Source organism: Leucoraja erinacea, chromosome 5 (genome assembly GCF_028641065.1).
Source record: "Leucoraja erinacea ecotype New England chromosome 5, Leri_hhj_1, whole genome shotgun sequence".
NCBI lineage: Eukaryota > Metazoa > Chordata > Chondrichthyes > Rajiformes > Rajidae > Leucoraja > Leucoraja erinaceus.
Genome location: NC_073381.1, coordinates 51,504,238 through 51,522,394, shown reverse-complemented (window position 1 = coordinate 51,522,394; position 18,157 = coordinate 51,504,238). Strand labels below are relative to the sequence as shown.

General features: G+C 43.2%; 1 protein-coding gene across 1 annotated transcript in view; it reads right to left on the bottom strand.

The window, feature by feature from the left end:
* ptchd4 (patched domain containing 4) overlaps nt 1-17,750 on the bottom strand; it is a 60,589-nt gene extending 42,839 nt beyond the window's left edge. Inside the window, exon 1 of the mRNA XM_055635594.1 lies at nt 17,121-17,750. Within this exon, the coding sequence (XP_055491569.1) occupies nt 17,121-17,723 (603 nt within the window). The 5' untranslated portion in view covers nt 17,724-17,750. The remainder of the gene's footprint in view (nt 1-17,120) is intronic.
* Between the last annotated feature and the right edge of the window lie 407 nt (nt 17,751-18,157).

Sequence of the window (18,157 nt, the reverse complement as noted above, 5' to 3'; positions counted from 1 at the left end):
GCAGAAGCAAACTTCATATAGGAATCTGTCAGACAAATGCATTGAAACCAAACAATATGAGGCCACTACCAATCCCTGAACACCGTGTGCTCACTAGCTTTGGATAGCAATGGGGTGCTCCTGGTATTGCAGTTATCTCAGAGCTTAAGCTGTGCAGGTCTGAATCTGACGTCCACTAATGTTTGTATGGTGCTTGCTCCCTATGACTGGGTGGGCTTCCCCAGGTGCTCCACACCTGAAGGCATGATGATTACTAGGCTAATCGGCTACTGTAAATCACCCCTTATGTGGCAAGGTGATGGGAGAGTCCAAATGTGTTAAGGCATGTGCAAGTGAGTTGGTAAGGGGGAACTGAGTATGAGTGGGGCTGATGAGATTCTTCTAAGAGCCAGCATAAACTCTATAGACTGAATGGCCTCCTTCTATTTCATGTGAAGTGAAAATATGTAATGAACTTAATTTTTTCAATAAATATTGTAAATTTTGTCTTGGAGTAAAAAAATAATCTTTCTGTAAGAATAATGACAGCATAACCTTATTTTTAGGGTGGCACAGTGGACAGCGCAAGAGACCTGGGTTCAATCCTGACTATATGTGCTGTCTGTGTGGTGTTTGCACGTTCTCCCTGTGACTGCATGGGTTTTCTCCCACATTCCAAAGACGTGCTGGTTAGTAGGTTATTTGGTCTCTAAATTGTCCCTAGTACAATAGAACTAATGTACGGGTGACCAGTCGTCGGTGTGGACTCAATGGGCGAAGGGCCTGCTTCTGTGCTGTAATGCTAAAACTAAAACTAAGCAACACCAGAGGGAGGCCATTTATAAGCGATAGGAGCAGAATTAGACCATTCGGCCCATCAAGTCTCCGCCATTCAATCATGGCAGATCTATCTTTCCCTCTTAACCACATTCTCCTGACTTCTCCCCATAACTCCTGACACCCGTACTAATTACGAATATTATCTCTACCTTGAAAATATGCATTAGGTGCAATCCCAATTCCCCCACTCTTCCTGTCCTTAAACCCAGGCAGGTGATTTGCTCTCAGCCATGTTCATCAAATCCCTTTTCTTTTTTTGGCATTGAACTACACAAGGCATGATTTACAGTTGCTAATTAATTTATCGACACTTTTTTAGGACGCGGGAGGAAACAGGAACACTGGGGGAAAACCTTTTGCTCACATGCAATTTGCTCAGTGTCAGTACCCAGAGTCGGAAGTGGATCAGGCAGTACTGCTAATTGCAGCTCCATCGCTATCATGAAAGAATTCTTGCACTTATTTTTTGACATTCCTCTCTCTATTATTTCACAAAGTTGCTGCTGCATTCAAGCTTGCTAATAATTTGTTAATAAGCCACAGTATGGTCTGTATGTCACATTAAAGACAACATTCAGCCACTTAAGGCCCAAAGTTCCACAACCCAGAAAGACCTCTAAATCAAAAATAAGACGTCCCATTGCCGTTTCTGACAGCCTTTGTTTAGTGTGTCAGTCCACAGATTTAAATGTCACCCCTGAGATTTCAGCATATAATATAGGCCAACACTTGAATGCAGCACAGACTCAGGGCTGCACTATCTTTCAGATAAATGTTAATCAAGGGCCTGTCTGACCTCTACTTCAAAGGAAAAAGTCTCATGGCAATACAGGAAGAAGAGTGACAGCATATTCCTAAATAAAATTAATTTCAAGACCCATTGATTCACAGGATGGTATAACACAGGAAGAGGCTATTTGTTGCGCTGTTCCTCTGCCAGCTCTTTGGTATAACCATCCAACAATATTCAGTGTTTTTTCTCTATAGCTCTGCAGTTTATTCTACTTTCCTTTCAGCACTTTATGTAATTTGCAGTTAAGTGTCATTATTAAATCTGCTTCCAGCACACTTTCAAGCATTGCATTCAGATCACAACTTGCTGTATATAAAATTGTTTCCCTGTGTCATCTGTGTTCTTCAACTATCACATTTGATTTAGTTTTGTTTAGTTTGGAGATATAGCGTGCAAGCAGGCCCTTCGGCGCCCACCAAGTCGTGCTGACAAGCGGCCCCCGCACATAAACACCATCCTACACACACTAGGGACATTTTTATATTTACCAAGCCAATTAACCTACAAACCTATAATACTTTGGAGTGTGGGAGGAAACCGACGATATCGGAGAATCACGATCACGAGTAGAACATGATCACGAGTAGAACGTACAAACTCCGCATAGACACCACCCTTAGTCAGGATCGAACCCGGGTCTCTGGTGTTGTAAGGCAGCAACTCTACCACTGCACCACTGTATGTTTTTCTTTTCACTTATCGATCGTTTTTCCAGAGTTAAAGATTAATTTAAAGATACAGCACGAATCCACACTGACCATCAATCACCTATTCACATTAGTTATCTGCTATTCCACTCTCTTATCCATTCCCTATGCACTAGGGGGCAATTAACCTACAAAGGCCTGCATGTCTTTGGGATGTGGAAGGAAAACAAAGCACCCAGAGGAAAACCATGCGTTCACAGGGAGACATCACCCAAGGTTAGGATTGAACCCTGTTTTCTGGTGCTGTGAGGCAACAGCTCTACAAGCTGTGCCACTGTGTCACCATCATCTCTGTTTTTCCTCAAATTGGAGTGGTCTCTGGAACTAACAGCAGGGGCCTTGCCATTCTTTAAAAATGTTGGGCATCATTTTGGTTACTTTGTACCAAACTCCACTGATGCTCTGTACCTCCCTCATTTCACTGAACTTCTTTTCTGATATCTTATGTCTTCTTTGTCACGCACCCCACTAATCTGCCAATCAAACGCCACTAACCTGTATCCACCTATCACTTGCTGAGCGTTGTTATGCTCCTTTTCTTTTCCAGCTTTCTCTTCCCAACCAAAATCTGAAGTAGGCTCCCAACCCAAAATGTCACCTGTACATTCCCACCTCATATGCTGATCCATCGGACCTGCTGAGTTTCTCCATCACTTATTCAAGATTCCAGCATCTGCAGTTCCATGTGTCTCCGATACAATCGGTATCACTTTCTATGTAGCTATATCACAATTTATTAGTGCTGCTCATGGAATAGATTTTCCCACTACTAAATGACCTGTATTTATTCAGTATATATTTTCCCTATGTTTTAAACAATGGTACAACATTAGTAATCTTCAAACCTTCTGCCAAAATGTTGGTAGCCAAGATGAATTGAAAAATTGTAAAATAGGTCCCTGCAATTTGCTCGTTCCTTCCTCTAACAGCCGGCAAAATATTTTTTCCAAACCTGGTGAATTATTTATTTTCAAAAATGCAAAACCCTTTAACACTTCTTTGTTTTTAACCTTGTTTATCCCAACCGATTATGCACTATTTGCCATCACTACAAAATTATCCTCACTCCCCACTGTAATTATTAAATAACCATTAAGACCCTCACCTACATCCTCTTCCTCCACATAAAGTTTATATTTTTGGTTTTGCAGCAGGTTCTCTTCTTTTCTCAGTTATCCTCTCTTTTTATATTTTTATGAAACATCTTTTGATTTTCCTCGACTTTAGTTTCATTTACCGAGGTGCAGTTATGATCAACGATGAATGTCCTCTCACTGATACTCCTTCAATCTGCATCTATATACCTATAAAAGTCTCATCTTGTATGTATGTATACATGTGTGTGTGTGTGTGTGAATGTATGTGTTTTTCTACCTTCGTCAAAACGCTGCGCGCTAGCACTTAATTTTTTACATATTCTGACTCCCATTTTCCCCTTCCACGCAGTCATCAGGTTCACTTAAGATTTCATCCTATATTTTACAAGTTATTGACGATTCAGGTTTAAAAAAAGGCAAAAAAAGGTTATCACAAACAGCCTTTTTCCAGGACTTTCCACTGATGATGTCACAATGCCACTAACAATGCACCAATCACAATGGGCTCTCAAGCTGCCGAGTGCCATACCCCCCCCCTCCAGGTTATTCACACCCCGACCCCTCTCCCCATTCATGGTTATTCACATCCCCCGTCCCCTCTCCCCCCCAAGTTATTCACACCCCTCGCCCCCCCAGGTTATTCACACCGCCGCCCCCCCCCCCCCCCCACCGGTTTATTCGCACACATCCCGCACCCTCATGATTATTCATGATTAAAGTATTAAAAAAAGCCAAAACACCAGCTTCCAGTGACGTCACAATTCCCCCCCCCCCAATGGTACAGTGAAACAGAATATTCCACCACCTTCCAGTGACGCCAGGGGGAGAGCCTTATTTCAAAAACAGATTCATCAGCTCCCTAACGGGTCTGCATTTAGTCTACTTGTTCACTAAAACTAAATCCAGAATTACCTCACGTCTTCTTAGTCATGCCACATATGGGTTTAAAAAGTTCTCCTAAATACAATAGGACATCTATGGTTTCTGTAATACTGTTACATTGACTATATCCCATTTAATTTTAGGGTCATTGAAATGTCCTGCTATTACTGCCCTATTGCTTTGTCAAAAAATTGCTTGCAGACTTGCTAAAGGGACCTAACCTGAGACGTTGTTTATCTATGTCCTCCAGATATGATACCTGACCCACCAAGTTACTCCAGTACTTTGTGTGATCCCAACATCTGAAGTTCCTTGGTTTTTCAATTGTTCTGCTCTTATATATCTCTTGTATTGTTCAGAGGGCAACACCAACTGGTATAGTAGTATGATTGTTTATTTTTTGTTCTTTAATTCAATCCATGTAGCCTCATGTGTTGTGCTTCCTCATCCATTCTCACAGCTCTGACTATTTATTGAGCGAATATTATCAACCCATATAACCATATACCAATTACAGCACGGAAACAGGCCATCTCGGCCCTTCTAGTCCATGCCGAACACGTATTCTCCCCTAGTCCCATGTACCCCTTCCTTCTTATTCCCCCCTCTCTCTCTCTCTCACATGTAATCTCCATCATGTGGGACATTGAGTTTCCAGTGCTGAGGCTCTTTCAGCCATCTCAGTTATACAGTTGTAAATCTCTGGATCGTAAACCACAGAAAGCTGTAAATGCTCATTTACTGAATATACTGATGGATTTTTAGGCAACACAAAATGGGAATTGTGCAGGAAAGTGGATGAGATACAGTACCTGCCAAGATCATATTGAATAGTGGAGCAGGTTCAAGATGAAATATGACTTCTGCCTGCGTTTAGTTCATGTGTTGTTCTTTAGTGTAAAATAATGCCACAAATTCAACAGTGCTCTAAATGTGTAGCATCACAGATTATTATTCTGCAATTAATTCAATGCACTGACACAAGTTTGAAACATAATTTCCCTCAATGTAAGGTGATCATAACCCATGCCATCCCAGCTCAAAGATAAGGACAGTGGAGCAAAACCTGTTAAAGAAATCAGACGCCCCACCATTGACTCTGTCGACACTTCACGTAGCCTCGGCAATGCAACCAATTTAATCAAAGTCTTGTCCCACCCCAACCATTCCATCTTTTGCCATCGGTCAAAATATACAGAAGCTTGAAAGTTTGCATCAGCTGCCTCAAAAACAGCTTCTTCCCCTCTGTGATCAGGCTTCTGAACTGTCCTTTCATAAGACAGAGTGCTGTCCACTTCACCTCTGGCGTTATTGTGCTATAATAGTATCGTGTACAGTTTTGGTCCCCTAATTGGAGGAAGGACATTTTTGCTATTGAGTGCAGTGTAGGTTTACAAGATTAATTCTCGGGATGGTGGGACTGTCATATGCTGAGAGAATGGAGCAGCTGGGCTTGTACACTCTGGAGTTTAGAAGGATGAGAGAGGATCTCATTGAAACATATAAGATTGTTAAGGGCTTGGACACTGCTAGAGGCAGGAAACATGTTCCCGATGTTGGGGGAGTCCAGAACCAGAGGCCACAGTTTAAGAATAAGGAATAAGCCATTTAGAACGGAGACGAGGAAACACTTTTTCTCACAGAAAGTGGTGAGTCTGTGTAATTCTCTGCCTCAGAGGGCGGTGGAGGCAGGTTCGCTGGATGCTTTCAAGAGAGAGCTAGATAGGGCTCTTAAAAATAGTGGAGTCAGGGGATATGGGGAGAAGGCAGGAACGGGGTACTGATTGGGGATGATCAGCCATGATCACATTGAATGGCGGTGCTGGCTCAAAGGGCCGAATGGCCTACTCCTGCACCTATTGTCTATTATCTATAATGGTGAGAACTGTATTCTGCGCTCTGTATTTTTGCTCTACCTATTACAGTTGAACTTGACGTGGTTTTATATATGTATAGAATTATCAGATTGGATAGCATGCAAAACACAACTTTTCACTGTACCCTTGTACATGTGACATTAATAAACCTAACCTAAACCTATAGAAGAGAGGAGGGGAGAGGAGGAGAGGGAGAGGGGGGGAGGGGGGGGGGGGGGGGGGGGGGGGGAGAGGGAGGGGGGGGGGGGAGGGGGGGAGAGGGGGAGAGGGGGAGGGGGGAGGGGGGGGGGGGGGGGGGGGGGGGGGGGGGGGGGGGGGGGGGGGGGGGGGGGGGGGGGGGGGGAGGGGGGGGGGAGGGGGAGGGGGAGAGGGAGAGGGAGAGGGAGAGAGGAGAGGGAGAGGGAGAGAGAGTAACATTGAAATGATAATGGTGCTTATCTGGTAGTCATTTGCACAAATAAAATGCTAGTAACTCATAACCAACCATAATTAATTGCAGGGAACTGAATCATAATTACTTTCAGTTAGGGAAAGGAATGTTTATAAATGCAGAAATTTGTAATTTTTTATTGGTTCAGAGATGACTGATCTGATTGAATTAATCACAACTGCACTTAACAATTAAATCGGCTTCTTATTTTTATTTTCATATTTACCAAAAATAATTGTTTCTGGCTATGGAAAATATAGCTTGCTTCGTAGTAGCAAAAATAGTAAGCAACCTATTTCTCTGGTTATCTTTGAAATTAATTCTGCTGACAAAACGTGTTTGATAGGTATATGTAGGACTCAGAGCCTTACCAGTGTTTTAATATATCAGTTGCTTTGTGCTTCTGACATGTTAGCCTGCTTGTTTGCCTCAGCATGAAGGACCTGCCACACACAAACTCAACATGCGATAGCCTTGGCTACAAGGTGAAATAAATTATTAAATCATGATGAAGCTTGAAATATCTATTTGAATGCATTTGGTGCTTCCTGGCCTTTACAGTGATGCCTGGAGATGGTATTGCATGGAGATTTCATAACATAAACTCAACCAGAAAGCATCAGAGGTTTGACAAAATCTGCATTTTATATGTTCTAAGCCATGTCCGCTTCATCCCACTGTATAATCCCAGTGATATGCATTCAACTCTTATCAGCAGCTACAACGAGAACTGCTGGTGAGATTCTTTCCGTGTCAGTTCTCACAGGTCAGCCCATTGCAAAGTGGAACTGTTGTTGATACATCTCATTCCACAGCTAGACTCGCCACAGAGTCCAGGGCATTTCTGACATGAGCGACTGGACACACTGTGTGTTTGGCACTTTGGCTTTGCACCAACTTGTATGGTCTGATTCACTTGAATCGGGACATTAACCTTTGTGGAATTGCTATATGACATAAAATGACCATTAGTTTATTTTAACAAGCATTACTGTTTCTAATGCACTTCAGAAAATATGTTTCAGTTAGATTTATTAATGCTAAATGTTGTTTAATTTTTCAATTATTTGAATTGTTCATTTATTTTACATGCCCCTGATTTTATTGACATCACAAGCTGTCCAGTCCATTATTCGTATAAAGTGTGAAACATTTTTGAACGTCATAATCAGCTTGTTCATGGATGAGTGCCGCAGATGTCAATACTTTTATGAGAGCATGGGGACAGGCCAGGTAACAGCTACCTGACTCTTAATCCTGCTCCACCATTCAGTAAGATCATGGCTGATTCAATCTTGGCCTCAATATCACTCTCTCACACTCTTCACCACGTCCTCTGTAATTTATACTTTTGTCAATTTCACAATATTCAATGACTGTTCAAGGAGGTAAGGGGAGACCTGATAGAAGTACATAAAATTAAGAGAGGCTTGGGAAGGGAAGGCAGTCTGAACCTTTTCCCCCAGGTTGTTAACACGTTTAGTTTAGTTTATTATTGTCACGTGCACTGAGGTAAGGTGCAAACCTTTTGTTTGTGTGCCATCCAGTCAAAGAAAAGACTATACATGAACCCAATCCAATTATCCACAGTTCACAGACAAACGATAAAGGGTACAACAGGGCACAAAAATATAATATTGAAAGGGCATTGTGTTAAGGTGAGAGAGGCAAGTTTTAAAGAAGATGTAAGGTGTACGTTTTTTTATGAAGAGGACATTGAGTGCCTGGAACGCGCTGCTGGGGCTGGTGGTGGAGGCAGATACGATAGTGGCATTTAGGAGGCTATTGGATAGGCACATGGATATGCAGGGAATAGATATGGATTATGAGCAGGCAGTTAAGAGTTGGTGTTGCCATAATGTGACATTGTGGACCTGTGCTTTTCTATGTTCTATGACTCTGCATACCCACCAGTTTGAGATTGTGGATTCCAGAGATCCTTGACACTCTGAGAGATTAAATTCCTCTCCATCTGAAATGTGCAACTTATTCCAAAATGAAATGATGAAATGATTCAATGATTTAATTTATTGTCATTGTCAGTGTACAGTACAGAGACAACGAAATGCATTTTTAGCATCTCCCTTGAAAGGGAGACACAGGGCGTCGCGGTGTGCCCGCGCCTGCCGCCGTAACAATGTTTTGGCGCCGTGCCGCCAAAACATTCCCCCCTGGTTCTAGATACCACTATTAGAGGAACTATTGTCTCAGCAACGACCCTGGGACTAATAGGTTTCATTAAAATTATCTCTCATTCTTTTATTTTCAGATAATTTTAGACTCAGCCTCCCTTCATATGTCAATCTCTCCATCATAGGAATAAAATATCATGAATGGTCTCTGCACTATGTCCTACGCAAACACATCCTCCGCAAAATATGGAGACCAAAATTGGAGGCAGTACTCCAAGTTCAGTCTCACTAGCACCCGGTAAAGTTTAACTAAAAACATCCCATCTTTTATAGCTACCCTTGCAATAGAGGCAAACATTTCATTAGCCTTCTTTATTACTCGCTGAAGCTGTTTGTTGAACTACTAAATTTCATGCATTAAGATCCCTGTGTTATACTGATTTATGGGTGAATGGTAATCTTGAGTGAACTGACTTAAACAGAATATTTTGTTTCTGCCAGCAACACAGGAGAAGAAGTTGTATCCTATGAATCTCAGCAGGATTGAGATATAGATTACAGAACGAAAATACAGTTTCAAACTGCTGCATCATTAATAGAAACAATTCTCATTCTTTGCAACATCTCCAAAGTTGTTTCACAATTAGAAGGAATAGGTGAACTAGAAGTTAGGGAAATTGTTCAATAATTTTAGGGAAAATAGAAGAGTAAAAACAATTATAATCCGTGGGCTCCTTGAGGCTGAAGTTGTCGCTAACTTGTGTCTAAAAGAGGATGGAATAAAACAAGTAAAGATTTTGGGTAGAACTATAAGACTGCAGCAGGGGAGGCACGGAATTCATTCACACATCTTTGAAAAATACATTATTGTGTTGTAGAAAATCAACAACAGGGTTTTGAGCACATTTCGGAGGGTTTCCACCCAAGGGGAGATTATCTCACTTGCTTGATGAAATTATTGACACTATTTTCAATTCAATTATTCAATTATTCAATGACATTTTATTGTCACATGTAGCTAGGTACAGTGAAATGTTTTGTTTTGCACACAACCTGGTAAATCATCCCACAGACCTCACCTAGACAGTACACGAGGCACCAGGTATCCGGCATTGACAAACAATGCCATATTGTGCAGAATCATAAAGATTTAAGGCATTGAGAGGAAGCCATTCAGCCCATCAAATCTGCACTGACCAAAATTGACTTATTTAGATTAAACTCACTTCTCATCTCTCAGGCTATTGCTTGGGTTATTATTGTTCAAGTGGTCACCAAGGTACATTTAAAATGTGACGAGAGGTTTTGCCTTGGCTCTCCTTTCAGACAGAAGGGTAACCGCCACTGCTTTGTGGGGGAAAAAATATTTTATCAACACACTGTAAACATTCTATCTTAAATAGCTGACTTGGTTATTGCCGTCTCCGCTAAAGGGAACAGTTTCTTTCAAGTTACCCTGTCTAAGCCTTTGATACACACAAAAAGCTGGAGTAACTCAGCGGGACAGGCAGCATCTCTGGAGAAAAGGAATGGGTGACGTTTCGGGTCGAGACCCTTCTTCAGACTGGGTAGGGATAGCGGAAATGAGAGATATAGATGGTGTTGTGGAGAGATAAAGAGCAATGAATGAAAGATATGCAAAAAAGTAACGATAATGAAGGAAACAGACCATTGTAAGCTGTTTGGAGGGTGAAAATGAGAAGCAAGTGCGACTTGGATGGAGGAGGGATAGAGAGGGAGGGAATGTCGGGGCTACCTGAAGTGAAATAAATCAATATTCACACCACTGGGCTGTAAGCTGCCCAAGAGAAATATGAGATGCTGTTCCTCCAATTTGCGTTTAGTCTCACTCTGACAATGGAGGAGACCAAGGATAGAAAGGTCCGTGTAGGAATGGGAAGGAGAATTAAAGTGTCCAGTAACCGGGAGATCAGGTTGCCTCATGTGGGCTGAACAATGGTGTTCCGTGAAATGATCGCCCAGTCTGCGGTTGGTCTCGCTGATGTATAAGGGTCCACACCTTGAACAACGGATACAGTAAATGAGGTTGCGGGAGGTGCAAGTGAACCTCTGCCTAACCTGTAAGGGCTGTCGGGGTCCCTGGACAGAGTCGAGGGAGAAGGTATAGCGACAGGTGGTGCATCTCCTCCAGTTGCAGGGGAAGTTACCTGGGGAGGGGGTGGTTTGGGTGGGAAAGGATGAGATAACCAGGGAGTTGCGGAGGGATCAGTCTCTGCGGAAGGCGGAAAGGGGTGAAGATGGGAAAATATGGCTAGTGATGGGATCCTGTTGGAGGTGCCAGAAATTTCACAGGATTATGTGTTGTATGCAGTGGCTGATGGGGTGGAAGATAAGGATTAGGGGGACTTTGTCTCTGTTGTGACTAGGAGGATGGGGAGTAAGGGCGGAGCTGCGGGGTACTGAGGAGACACGAGTGAGGGCCTCATCTATGATGGGAGACCCCCGTTCCCTAGAGAATGAGAAAATGTTCTAGTATGGAACACCTCATCTTGGGCGCAGATGCAGCGTAGACGGAGGAATTGAGAGCAGGGGATAGAGTCTTTGCAGAAGCAGGGTGGAAAGAAGTGTAGTTGGGATAGTTGTGGGAGTCAGTGGGTTTGTAATAGACGTCAGTCAATAGTCTATTTCTTGAGATGGAGACTGTGAGATCAAGAAAGGGGAGATGGTCCAAGTAAATTTAAATGCATGATGAAAATTGATGGTGAAGTTGATGAAGTCCATGAGTTCTACATGGGTGCAGGAGGTAGCACTGATGTAATGCAACGGAGGTAGAGTTCGAGGATAGGGTCAGTGTACGCCTGGAACAGGGATTGTTCAACGTATCGTACAAAGAGGCAGGTATGGCTGGAGCTCTTGCAGGAGTTGGACGGAGGAAGTGGGAGGAGTCGAAGGAGAAGTTGTTGAGGGTGAGGACCAGCTCTGTTAGGTAAAGTGTTAGTGGAGGGAAATTGGATTGTTCCGCGGTCGACAAAGAAACAGAGGGCTTTAAGGCCTTCCTGGTGGGGAAGGAAGGTGTAGAGTAAAGATGAGGGAGTGGGGGCTCGAAAAGCGGAAATCATTAAAGAGACGAAGGGCATGTGACAAATCTTGGACATAGTATGGGAGAGATGGGACCAGGGGGGGGGGGGGGGGGGGGGGTGGGGTAGCCCTTGTCCAAAGCCCTAGTGAGACCAAACCTGGAGTATTGTGTGCAGTTTTGGTCCCCTAATTTGAGTAAGGACATTCTTACTATTGAGGGAGTGCAGCGTAGGTTTACAAGGTTTACAAGGTTAATTCCCAGGATGGCGGGACTGTCATTTGCTGAGAGAATGGAGCAGCTGGGCTTGTACACTTTGGAGTTTATAAGAACGAGAGGGGATCTCATTGAAACATATAAGATTGTTAAGGGCTTGGACACGCTAGAGGCAGGAAACATGTTCCCGATGTTGGGGGAGTCCAGAACCAGGAGCCACAGTTTACAAATAAGAAGTAAGCCATTTAGAACGGAGACGAGGAAACACTTTTTCTCACAGAGAGTGGTGAGTCGGTGGAATTCTCTGAGAGGGCAGTAAGAGAGAGTACAGAGGAGATTTACTAGAATGTTGCCTGGGTTTCAACAACTAAGTTACAGAGATAGGTTGAATAAGTTAGGTCTTTATTCTCTGGAGCGCAGAAGGTTAAGGGGGGACCTGATAGAGGTCTTTAAAATGATGAGAGGGATAGACAGAGTTGATGTGGACAAGCTTTTCCCTTTGAGAATAGGGAAGATTCAAACAAGAAGACATGACTTCAGAATTAAGGGACAGAAGTTTAGGGGTAATATGAGGGGGAACTTCTTTACGCAGAGAGTGGTGGCGGTGTGGAATGAGCTCCCAGTGGAAGTGGTGGAGGCAGGTTCATTGGTATCATTTAAAAATAAATTGAATAGGCATATGGATGAGAAGGGAATGGAGGGTTATGGTACGAGTGCAGGCAGGTGGGACTAAGGGGAAAAACATTTGTTCGGCATGGACTTGTAGGGCCGAGATGGCCTGTTTCCGTGCTGTAATTGTTATATGGTTATATGGTTATATGGTTATCGAGTGCTTTATTCTGTTCGAGCTGATCTTGCTTAGTTTAGATAGACACAAAAAGCTGGAGTAATTCAGCGGGACAGGCAGCATCTCTGGAGAGAAGGATTGGATGACGTTTTGGGTCGAGACCCTTCTTCAGACTTGCTTAGTTTAGTTTAGATTAGAGTTACGGTACGGAAACAGGCCCTTCGGCCCACCGAGTCTGCACCGATCAGTGATCCCCGCACATTAACACTATCCTACACTATTTTTACATTTATACCAAGCCAATTAACTTACAAACCTGTACATCTTTGGAGTGTGGGAGGAAACCAAAGTTCTCGGAGAAAACCCATGCAGATCACGGGGAGAACGTACAAACTCCATCCAGACAAGCACCCATAGCCAGGATTGAACCTGGGACTGGCGCTGTAATGCCCCTGTCCCACTTCGGAAACCAGAACGGAAACCTCTGGAGACTTTGTGCCCCACCCAAGGTTTCCGTGCGGTTCCCGGAGGTTGCAGGTAGTGGAAGCAGGTAGGGAGACTGACAAAGACCTCCAGGAACCACACAGAAACCTTGTCTCCAGAAGTCTCCAGAGGTTTCCGTTCAGATTTCCCAAGTGGGACAGGGGCATTAGGCAGCCAATCCATCACTGTGCCACTGTGCCGCCCATTTTGTATTCCTCGCCATTAACAACAAGAATCTGGTACACTTCCTTAATCACTGTTCTGGTATTTTCAAGGATTTAAAGACATACAATCCAAGATGCTTTGATCTGCCTTTTCTTCAGTGCCCCTTGACTTACTCTCTCACATTCTTTGCCTCCCAAAAACATTACTCCTACTTCACTGAACTGAATTCTTAACCTGTCCATTGATATTTTCCAGTAGTTTACAATTTCCTTCCTCACTATCAACCACATTATCAGTTTTTATTTTGTCCAAACACTCCTTAATCGTGGGTTCCACATTTATCAAAGTAATTGAAATATAGACCACTAAAAGAATGTTGCTAAAACCTGTTGGATCCTGCTATATACAGAGGTGTGTCAATAATCTTCCAGTTGGCCACCCTCTTTGTTGCCTGCCAATGAGGCAATTTTGTATCCAACATCATTTTGCCTTTGCCTTTGCCTTCCTAATTTCTTCCCAAATGTTATGAGTTCACCTTTAATACTCCTCTGGCGATGCCGAGCTCACATACGCGAAATTTTCAGCTCTCAGAATCTGTCATAAGCTTCATATAAAGCAGCAGTCACTGCTCGGGCAAGGGCATTTCCAAATGTTTATCCAATGGAAACAGTTACAGAGATAAAAAAACAAACAAACCTAGAGCAGAAAGGCCTATACCCGTGAAAGCTCTCCACAGATTTACAGATAATGTTGACAAATGCAAAAATAACTGGAAAATCAGTGTTAGGAATGCATCCTTTAGGGATTCTTGAGCCGGCAGCATGGGATGTAACAATAAACCACTGCAGAAGGTGCAATCTAGTATGTAAGTGTGAGACCAAGAGAGGGAGTCCACTTAACCAGGGGACAGAGTGAAGAGTTTGAATTGTGAAAACTGGAAGACGTTGAGGATGATGCAATCTGATCTCTAATATTCAGATTATTCCTGATTTTCTTCTTTTTTTAAATTGAGGTTTAGGATTAAGCTGTGGTTAGGTTTTTTTTGGATTGGAACTGGGATTGAGGGAAATGATTGTGTGGAGTCATTTGTAAATGTAACATTCTTCAAATACAATATCTCATTAATTCTCCCTTTAAGCTCTTGGCTTCTTACAAGCCAGGACAACAGTAAGCATCACAATAAGATTTCACTGAAAAGTTTTGATAGAAAATACAATGTTAATTATGCTCCTATGTGGGTATATTTTCTTTGGCTTTTCAAGTCACTCTTTAAAATCTTTGATATCAAAAAAGACTCTGAGAAACAAACTCCCTGCTTTGCTTTGGACAAGTTGTAGGGTATAGGTGACAAACTGTGCTGTTCTATTACATGTTGTAAATTCTGTCTGCTACATCTTTTCAAGGGTGGTGCAGCGCAATAGATCTAATTCATCTGTCCACTGGAGAGGCATTATTTTACTGATGCCTTTATTTATTGCCTTTATCACTGGAGTAACTCAGCGGTCAGCCAGCATCTCTGGAGAAAAGGAATAGGTGACGTTTTGGGTCGAGACCCTTCTTCAGACTGAAATAGTAATTAAAATCCTTTGTGCTGACGCAAGGTACGTTTTTCAGCAATTACACTTCAGGTAGCAGCTTACTAAATATGTTAAACAATCCTCCAGATGTGTGTGTGATCCAAAATACGTCCACTTGCAATTCAAGTACCGAAAAACTATTCACAATAGTATCTTCATCTGCACAGAAATTTGCACACTAACACATTTGTTCATCGCCAATGATGTACAAGTTTGATTTCATGCACAAAATAACTCTTGATTGCTCCTTCAAGCATTGTAAGATGGCACTCAACTGTCCTTTCACTTAATTGGATAGTCTTTCTCCTCCATATCTGCATGCACCACAACTGTATGTGAAACGTTAACTTATCATGGTTTCATTTGGTTAGACCCCGGCTTCCAGTGCACCTCTGCTTAACTAAACTACTGCACTCACCCCTCACATTGCATTGTACAGTTTTTCCCGCTTCCTTCTCCTGACCACCAACATACATGGGAACTGTATTTATGTCCCGAGTGGAAAAGCACACAGAAGTCCTCCCCACCAGATGAGTAGGTGAATAGACAGTGGCAAACAATATTAAAGTTGTTATGTCAGTCATACTTCCGCTGCTGCATTCAGCATAAATATTAATAAAAAACAAAGTTTGAAATATTACTCCCCTTTGCAAATAAATAATCAATCAGCCCCGAACAAGTCTGAAGAAGGGTCTCCACCCGAAACATCACCCATTCCTACTCTCCAGAGATGCTGCCTGTCCCGCTGAGTTACTTCAGCATATTTTGTCTATCTTCGATTTAAACCAGCATCTACAGTTCCTTCCTACACAGTTTATTCTCACAATCTCATACATGGCTCCCACGTTAGGATTATTCATCATATGCATGAATGTACTGATAACTGCATAAAAGCTGTGTCAATTTCCTAATTTAGGGTTTCTGTTCCCTCACTAAACAAACATTTAACACATTTTCATGGCCTTCATTCTTTCATATATCAGAAACGTATATCGCAACACTCTGAATCATGTAATCCTCTATCTAATCTATGGCCTGAGTGCAACGCAACGTTTCTGACTAGCCATTTTCATGCCACTATCTTTGCAGGTCAGTGAACGACAGGGAGAGCTAGCATTTCTGTTGCAATATCCACACTGAAGAAGGATGGGGTCAGTGATTATCACAAGCTAATACCTCAAACGGCTAATACCTCAAATCTCCAGCACTTTACCGTACCTGCCCTTATAGTCGACCGGATAACCCTTTCAATAGTACGCAAAGTGCTGGAGTAACTCAGCGGGCCAGGTAGCAACTCTAGAGGACATGAGACATGCCCGCTGAAACCATGTCCTTCAGAGATGCTGTCAGACCCGCTGAGTTACTCCAGCACTTTGTGTTCTACGCAAGATTCCAGCATCTACGCTTTCTTGTGTCTACACAACCCCCTCAACGTACTAGCAGTGCTCCACATTCCTTGTTCTAGAAACACCGACGCGTTTAAGTGCCACTTGTAAAGCTCAGGACTACGTTAATTCAAGGAAGAGTAATTCATTTGCTTATCAAAATGGAAAGAAAACTATCTTCTGAATTTTAGAAACAACGTATCCCAAATCATTGAACTTCAAATTGCGAATAAAAGGTCAAAATGACGACTCTTGGTGGTGCAGTATTTCTAAAGATCTGCTGGCTGTTTTATTCTGGCTGGTGAGGCTGCGCGCTTCGTGTTTTCTGTGCTACATCCCTTAAACTGCAATAAATGGGGGAAATCCTAGATTTTTGCTGCAACTGTAAACGCGAGCAGCTCCACGCTTCCAATCTCTGCCTCTAACACTTGATTTACCCCCTGTCCCAAATACTTCCCGTGACACTTGCACTCTTGAAACTACGGCAAACTTCTCCTTCTCTGCCACAATTTGCACGTTTGGTCAGTGTTACTTTTTTCTCTTTTTTTGTTTGCTACAACCAAACGCAATCGTTAAGCGATTAACCAACACACCCCAAGGCTTTTCCTTGCTCTGTCAACAAATAAAGTAACTGGCAAAGCCCCGCGATGTGGCGTGTTTCTCGACAATCTTAGCGGACGCTACATCAAAAATAAATAGATGGCTGTTCAGCCGAATGAAGTAGAGGGTTCACCTTTAATTCGGCCTTGGGGTAGCGCAGGGATTTCCTCGGTCCCGTGTTGTTAGCCAGCGCAGCTTGATTCAGATCGTCCAGCACTTCGATGATATCGTCAAGCACGCACCTCTTGTCTCTGTTCCGCAACATACAAATATGAGAGAAGGAATAGCTGAAACCCGAGCCGTTGACTCGCATCTCCAACACGGCTTTGTGCATCTGCAAGATCTGATCCGCTCTCTCCAGGATGTCAGCGCCCGACAGGGAGGTGAGTACCACCCTCCCGTATTTGCCCGGGGTATGCAAAGCCGAGTACAGGTTGTTCTTCGACTGGTTGATGGAGAAAAGACTGTTCACCAGGGTCCTCTCGATCTTGGCCAGGCTGTGCCTGGGCGCCGCTAGCAACTCCAGATCAGTTTCACGCTGAAATTTATTGAGGAATGTGGCCCCGAACAGAATGGACAGGATGGAGGGCACTGTCAGGAAAAAGACGGGGTGTCTGCTCACGAATAATCCCAACCAGTAGAAACATCCCTTCAGCCCTGAGTACACGACTTGCCGCAGCATCCTCCTCCAGCTCTTGCAGATCCCCCAGCCCTGGATTCTTTCTGTTAGGCTCATCTGACACCTGGCTTGCCCCTTTTTTTTTGTTACTTGTCAATCCACACCAATCCTTTTTTGGGTAATACTCTAGGAAGACTGCAGCAATTCGCAGCAGCCGGCCAACTATTGATCAGTCAGGGCTTTTTTTTTTGTTTTAAGGCCAGCCCTCGCTTCGCCATTGAGCAGCAATAGTTTTATTTCCACCGCATCGCCCTCCATACATGTGTGCATTGGGGAGCTAGCGGTATAGGACTGTGGGGAATGCTGTATGGGCGTATTCTAATTTGTGGAGCTACTCGAGCCCAGTGTGTGTGATTCTGAATGGGAGAGGACGTCGGAAGGCTATTTTTAGAGCCTGCCACAGACAACTCTGAATCCCGAATGAATGGAGCATCCGGCTCTGAGCTGGAACCGTTCAAATCACGGGCAAGGTTTTAGTGCAATTCAGTAAA